The sequence below is a fragment of the Bombina bombina genome, chromosome 10 (assembly GCF_027579735.1).
Source record: "Bombina bombina isolate aBomBom1 chromosome 10, aBomBom1.pri, whole genome shotgun sequence".
Taxonomy (NCBI): Eukaryota; Metazoa; Chordata; class Amphibia; order Anura; family Bombinatoridae; genus Bombina; species Bombina bombina.
The window spans coordinates 148,091,326-148,099,262 of NC_069508.1; the positions used below are offsets into that span (position 1 = coordinate 148,091,326).

The 7,937-nt window shown below is 37.4% G+C and overlaps 1 protein-coding gene across 1 annotated transcript in view; it reads left to right on the forward strand.

Annotated features, from left to right (window-relative positions):
• Positions 1 to 6,745, forward strand: part of WLS (Wnt ligand secretion mediator) — a 102,298-nt gene extending 95,553 nt beyond the window's left edge. The window contains exon 12 of the mRNA XM_053693372.1: positions 6,292 to 6,745. Coding sequence (XP_053549347.1) covers positions 6,292 to 6,401 — 110 coding nt within the window. The 3' untranslated portion in view covers positions 6,402 to 6,745. The remainder of the gene's footprint in view (positions 1 to 6,291) is intronic.
• Positions 6,746 to 7,937: the final 1,192 nt, after the last annotated feature.

Here is a 7,937-nt window from a genome sequence, read left to right on the forward strand (position 1 = left end):
AAGTTGCGTCATTTTTTACGTCCTTTTGCGCCAAAAATGTTGGCGTTCCGGATGTGGCGTCATTTTTGGCGCCAAAAAGCATTTAGGCGCCAAATAATGTGGGCGTCTTATTTGGCGCTAAAAAATATGGGCGTCGCTTTTGTCTCCACATTATTTCAGTCTCATTTTTTCTTTGCTTCGGGTTACTAGAAGCTTGTTTATTGGCATTTTTTCCCATTCCTGAAACTGTCATTTAAGGAATTTGATCAATTTTGCTTTATATGTTGTTTTTTCTCTTACATATTGCAAGATGTCTCACGTTGCATCTGAGTCAGAAGATACTTCAGGAAAATCGCTGTCTAGTGCTGGAACTACCAAAGCTAAGTGTATCTGCTGTAAACTTTTGGTAGCTATTCCTCCGGCTGTTGTTTGTATTAATTGTCATGACAAACTTGTTAATGCAGATAATATTTCCTTTAGTAATGTACCATTGCCTGTTGCAGTTCCTTCAACATCTAAGGTGCAGAATGTTCCTGATAACATAAGAGATTTTGTTTCTGAATCCATCAAGAAGGCTATGTCTGTTATTTCTCCTTCTAGTAAACATAAAAAATCTTTTAAAACTTCTCTCTCTACAGATGAATTTTTAAATGAACATCATCATTCTGATTCTGATGACTCTTCTGGTTCAGAGGATTCTGTCTCAGAGATTGATGCTGATAAATCTTCATATTTATTTAAAATGGAATTTATTCGTTCTTTACTTAAAGAAGTACTAATTGCTTTAGAAATAGAGGATTCTGGTCCTCTTGATACTAATTCTAAACGTTTAGATAAGGTATTTAAATCTCCTGTGGTTATTCCAGAAGTTTTTCCTGTTCCTAATGCTATTTCTGAAGTAATTTCCAGAGAATGGGATAAATTGGGTAATTCATTTACTCCTTCTAAACGTTTTAAGCAATTATATCCTGTGCCTTCTGACAGATTAGAATTTTGGGACAAAATCCCTAAAGTTGATGGGGCTATTTCTACCCTTGCTAAACGTACTACTATTCCTACGTCAGATGGTACTTCGTTTAAGGATCCTTTAGATAGGAAAATTGAATCCTTTCTAAGAAAAGCTTATCTGTGTTCAGGTAATCTTCTTAGACCTGCTATATCATTGGCTGATGTTGCTGCAGCTTCAACTTTTTGGTTGGAGACTTTAGCGCAACAAGTAACAGATCATGATTCTCATAATATTATTATTCTTCTTCAGCATGCTAATAATTTTATCTGTGATGCCATTTTTGATATTATCAGAGTTGATGTCAGGTTTATGTCTCTAGCTATTTTAGCTAGAAGAGCTTTATGGCTTAAAACTTGGAATGCTGATATGGCTTCTAAATCAACTCTACTTTCCATTTCTTTCCAGGGTAACAAATTATTTGGTTCTCAGTTGGATTCTATTATCTCAACTGTTACTGGTGGGAAAGGAACTTTTTTACCACAGGATAAAAAATCTAAGGGTAAAAACAGGGCTAATAATCGTTTTCGTTCCTTTCGTTTCAACAAAGAACAAAAGCCTGATCCTTCATCCTCAGGAGCAGTTTCAGTTTGGAAACCATCTCCAGTCTGGAATAAATCCAAGCCTTCTAGAAAGGCAAAGCCTGCTTCTAAGTCCACATGAAGGTGCGGCCCTCATTCCAGCTCAGCTGGTAGGGGGCAGGTTACGTTTTTTCAAAGAAATTTGGATCAATTCTGTTCACAATCTTTGGATTCAGAACATTGTTTCAGAAGGGTACAGAATTGGTTTCAAGATGAGACCTCCTGCAAAGAGATTTTTTCTTTCCCGTGTCCCAGTAAATCCAGTGAAAGCTCAAGCATTTCTGAATTGTGTTTCAGAGCTAGAGTTGGCTGGAGTAATTATGCCAGTTCCAGTTCTGGAACAGGGGATGGGGTTTTATTCAAATCTCTTCATTGTACCAAAGAAGGAGAATTCCTTCAGACCAGTTCTGGATCTAAAAATATTGAATCGTTATGTAAGGATACCAACGTTCAAAATGGTAACTGTAAGGACTATCTTGCCTTTTGTTCAGCAAGGGCATTATATGTCCACAATAGATTTACAGGATGCATATCTGCATATTCCGATTCATCCAGATCATTATCAGTTCCTGAGATTCTCTTTTCTGGACAAGCATTACCAGTTTGTGGCTCTGCCGTTTGGCCTAGCTACAGCTCCAAGAATTTTTACAAAGGTTCTCGGTGCCCTTCTGTCTGTAATCAGAGAACAGGGTATTGTGGTATTTCCTTATTTGGACGATATCTTGGTACTTGCTCAGTCTTTACATTTAGCAGAATCTTATACGAATCGACTTGTGTTGTTTCTTCAAGATCATGGTTGGAGGATCAATTCACCAAAAAGTTCATTGATTCCTCAGACAAGGGTAACCTTTCTGGGTTTCCAGATAGATTCAGTGTCCATGACTCTGTCTTTAACAGACAAGAGACGTCTAAAATTGATTTCAGCTTGTCGAAACCTTCAGTCACAATCATTTCCTTCGGTAGCCTTATGCATGGAAATTCTAGGTCTTATGACTGCTGCATCGGACGCGATCCCCTTTGCTCGTTTTCACATGCGACCTCTTCAGCTCTGTATGCTGAATCAATGGTGCAAGGATTACACAAAGATATCTCAATTAATATCTTTAAAACCGATTGTACGACACTCTCTAACGTGGTGGACAGATCACCATCGTTTAATTCAGGGGGCTTCTTTTGTGCTTCCGACCTGGACTGTAATTTCAACAGATGCAAGTCTCACAGGTTGGGGAGCTGTGTGGGGATCTCTGACGGCACAAGGAGTTTGGGAATCTCAGGAGGTGAGATTACCGATCAATATTTTGGAACTCCGTTCAATTTTCAGAGCTCTTCAGTCTTGGCCTCTTCTGAAGAGAGAATCGTTCATTTGTTTTCAGACAGACAATGTCACAACTGTGGCATACATCAATCATCAAGGAGGGACTCACAGTCCTCTGGCTATGAAAGAAGTATCTCGAATTCTGGTTTGGGCAGAATCCAGCTCCTGTCTAATCTCTGCGGTTCATATCCCAGGTATAGACAATTGGGAAGCGGATTATCTCAGTCGCCAAACGTTGCATCCGGGCGAATGGTCTCTTCACCCAGAGGTATTTCTTCAGATTGTTCAAATGTGGGAGCTTCCAGAAATAGATCTGATGGCGTCTCATCTAAACAAGAAACTTCCCAGGTATCTGTCCAGATCCCGGGATCCTCAGGCGGAAGCAGTGGATGCATTATCACTTCCTTGGAAGTATCATCCTGCTTATATCTTTCCGCCTCTAGTTCTTCTTCCAAGAGTAATCTCCAAGATTCTGAAGGAATGCTCGTTTGTTCTGCTGGTAGCTCCGGCATGGCCTCACAGGTTTTGGTATGCGGATCTTGTCCGGATGGCCTCTTGCCATCCGTGGACTCTTCCGCTACAACCAGACCTTCTGTCGCAAGGTCCTTTTTTCCATCAGGATCTCAAATCCTTAAATTTAAAGGTATGGAGATTGAACGCTTGATTCTTGGTCAAAGAGGTTTCTCTGACTCTGTGATTAATACTATGTTACAGGCTCGTAAATCTGTATCCAGAGAGATATATTATAGAGTCTGGAAGACTTATATTTCTTAGTGTCTTTCTCATCATTTTTCTTGGCATTCTTTTAGAATTCCGAGAATTTTAGAGTTTCTTCAGGATGGTTTAGATAAAGATTGCTATTCTTCCTGATATTCATTGTTTTGTACAAGCTTTGGTTCGTATAAAACCTGTCATTAAGTCAATTTCTCCTCCTTGGAGTTTGAATTTGGTTCTGGGGGCTCTTCAAGCTCCTCCGTTTGAACCTATGCATTCATTGGACATTAAATTACATTCTTGGAAAGTTTTGTTCCTTTTGGCAATCTCTTCTGCCAGAAGAGTTTCTGAATTATCTTCTCTTTCTTGTGAGTCTCCTTTTCTGATTTTTCATCAGGATAAGGCAGTGTTGCGAACTTCTTTTGAATTTTTACCTAAAGTTGTGAATTCCAACAACATTAGTAGAGAAATTGTGGTTCCTTCATTATGTCCTAATCCTAAGAATTCTAAGGAGAAATCGTTGCATTCTTTGGATGTTGTTAGAGCTTTGAAATATTATGTTGAAGCTACTAAGTCTTTCCGAAAGACTTCTAGTTTATTTGTTATCTTTTCCGGTTCTAGAAAAGGCCAGAAAGCTTCTGCCATTTCTTTGGCATCTTGGTTGAAATCTTTAATTCATCTTGCCTATGTTGAGTCGGGTAAAACTCCGCCTCAAAGGATTACAGCTCATTCTACTAGGTCAGTTTCTACTTCCTGGGCGTTTAGGAATGAAGCTTCGATTGATCAGATTTGCAAAGCAGCAACTTGGTCCTCTTTGCATACTTTTACTAAATTCTACCATTTTGATGTATTTTCTTCTTCTGAAGCAGTTTTTGGTAGAAAAGTACTTCAGGCAGCGGTTTCAGTTTGAATCTTCTGCTTATGTTTTTCATTAAACTTTATTTTGGGTGTGGATTATTTTCAGCAGGAATTGGCTGTCTTTATTTTATCCCTCCCTCTCTAGTGACTCTTGCGTGGAAAGATCCACATCTTGGGTAATCATTATCCCATACGTCACTAGCTCATGGACTCTTGCTAATTACATGAAAGAAAACATAATTTATGTAAGAACTTACCTGATAAATTCATTTCTTTCATATTAGCAAGAGTCCATGAGGCCCGCCCTTTTTTTGTGGTGGTTATGATTTTTGTATAAAGCACAATTATTCCAATTCCTTATTTTATATGCTTTCGCACTTTTTTATCACCCCACTTCTTGGCTATTCGTTAAACTGAATTGTGGGTGTGGTGAGGGGTGTATTTATAGGCATTTTGAGGTTTGGGAAACTTTGCCCCTCCTGGTAGGAATGTATATCCCATACGTCACTAGCTCATGGACTCTTGCTAATATGAAAGAAATGAATTTATCAGGTAAGTTCTTACATAAATTATGTTTTTGCGCACCAGGGAAACTTTTGTTACAACGTTACAACATAACTGCAGATTCAGGCTTGAGTAAGTCTGTTTTCATGACTTAAAAATAAATAATAAAGTATATAGCAACCTGCTAACAAAAGAGAGAAAATTAACAGACTAGCCTATCATGACGCAACCTTTGAACATGCATGCATGTAATCTGCACTGCAAACAGCATCAAAAACTGCCAGGGGGAGCCAATAGCAATATATTCTAAAGAGGGGGTGAAGCATATGAATAAAAGCAATGAGTTTATAGCTATGATTCAAATAAATAGTGCTTGCAATGTGTGAAACTTCATAAAAACAGTGGCAGTGAGTTTATAGCTATGATTCAAATAATGTTTGTAATGTGTGGAACTTTATAAAAACAGAAAAACAGTGGCATTGAGTTTAAAGCTATGAATCAAATAAATAGTACTTGCAATGTGTGAAACTTTATAAAAACAGTGTCATTGAATTTAAAGCTATGAATCAAATAGTGCTTGCAATGTGTGAAACTTTATAAAAACAGTGTCATTGAATTTAAAGCTATGAATCAAATAAATAGTGCTTGCAATGTGTGAAACTGTATATAAAAAAGGGGCTGTGAGTTTAAAGCTTTGAATCAAATGGTTCTAGCAATGTGTGAAATTTTATAAAAACAGTGAAAGTGAGTTTATTGCTATGAATCAGATAAATAATCTTTGCAAGGTGTTAAACTTTATAAAAAAAGTGGCAGAGTTTATTGCTATGAATCAAATAAATAGTGCATGTGAAACTTTATAAAAAAAAAAACAGTGGCAGTGAGTTTATTGCTATGAATCAAATAAATAGTGCTTGTAATGTGTGAAACTTTATAAAAACAGTGGCCAGGACCGGATTTATAATCAGGGTTATGTCCAGTAATTCTACATACAAAAAGCAAATAATTATCCAGTAATAGAACATAGAGAAGGCATTTCTCGGTAAAAAAAATAAATATCCCACTCGCACACATTCTGTCTCACGCTCTCACATTTTCACACGCTCTCTTACACACACTTACACTCACAACCTCTCCTTTACACTCACTTTTTTTAATTTTATTTAAGAAAGGCTTGTATTACCATAACAAAGATATGATCAATCAGCTTGATAATGAGGTTTTAATTCCTACTTCATATTTTTCTATGATTGCTGTATTGATGACTGCATGTCACACTTGCAAATTTATACTATATGTCATAACAACTGCATCATAATGTTATTTTTTGTTTTCAGGTGGAACTGGAGCTAGCAGTACAGAGGAACTTCAGCTCACAACTACAATTACTCACGCGGACGGACCAACGGAAGTTTACCGGCTCGCTGGAAAGGAAGCTCAAGAGTAGCGCAGACTTTTATTGTGGGACAAAATTTAGACATTCTAGTTTATATATCCCACTATGTTACAAATAGCCTTCATTAAAATATGGTATTTATAGCTCTATTTCTCTTTGTTAGAGGAGTGGCATGGCAATTATTTGTATTGTAACTATACATATATATAGTTTGTGGAAGAGTTGTTTTTCACACCAATGGAAAAAATACAATTATTTTCACAGCTGCTCAATGAAAATAAACATTAGTATGTACAGTAGAACCAATTTTATTGGAATATATTAGACACTGACACACAAACTGCCTTTTTGTTAAAAGCAATATTCAATTAGCAATAAACATTTTTTTGTATTTAGTTTTTTTTCCTGGTGTTTGGCTTATACTCTGTTTTTGTGATATAAAGTTGTTAAAGGGACAGTCTACTCCAGAATTTTTATTGTTTAAAAAGAAGCACTCAGTATAGAATTTCAGGGCCCTAATACTGTTACACGTACAGCAAGCTGTCGAATGGCTCCCAGATCTGTATTGTAGTGTGCCACATAGCTGTCCTAAAGAGTATAAGCTAGATCGCAGTCAAAACATCCGCATTTCTAAAGCTAAATAATTGAAGGTGCTCTCTGAAGTATAAAGTATGGAAAGCTAGTTAAGTTTTCTTCAATAAATAGTTGATGAAGCTCCTGGATTTATATAGGTTATGTTTTATCAAGACGTGTCTTGCCGCTTTGGAAGCAAGCTCCGCCCCTTATCTAAACTTGTTTCACAAATGTTTACAATCTTGACTAGATGCTGTAGCATAAACCTTGGCCTTCAGTACCTTGTGTTGTAACCCAGACCACATAAATGCCTTTTGCAGTCCCTTTATACCAGTTGCATGTTCTCATGAGGCTCCAGATGGTGCAGTCTGTTAATGGTGACGTCCCAGTTCAGGCCCATACCTTTTCAGCTATATTCTCACATAAGATCGTAGTTAAAAGGACAGTGCACTGTAAACTTGTTTCTTTCATGTAATTGGCAAGAGTCCATGAGCTAGTGACGTATGGGATATACATTCCTACCAGGAGGGGCAAAGTTTCCCAAACCTCAAAATGCCTATAAATACACCCCCACCACACCCACAATTCAGTTTTACAAACTTTGCCTCCTATGGAGGTGGTGAAGTAAGTTTGTGCTAGATTTCTACGTTGATATGCGCTTCTCAGCATGCTGAAGCCCGGTTCCTCTCAGAGTGCAGTGAATGACAGAGGGATGTGAAGGGAGTATCACCTATTGAATACAATGGTCATCCTAACAGGAATCTATTTCATAGGTTCTCTGTTATCGGTCGTAGAAATTCATCTCCTACCTCCCTTTTCAGATCAACGATATACTCTTATATACCATTACCTCTACTAATTCTCGTTTCAGTACTGGTTTGGCTATCTACTTTATGTAGATGAGTGTCTTTTGGTAAGTATGTTTTCTTTTATTTAAGACACTCTCAGCTATGGTTTGGCACTTTATATGTAAAGTTCTAAATATATGTTTTGTAATTATATTTGCCATGATTC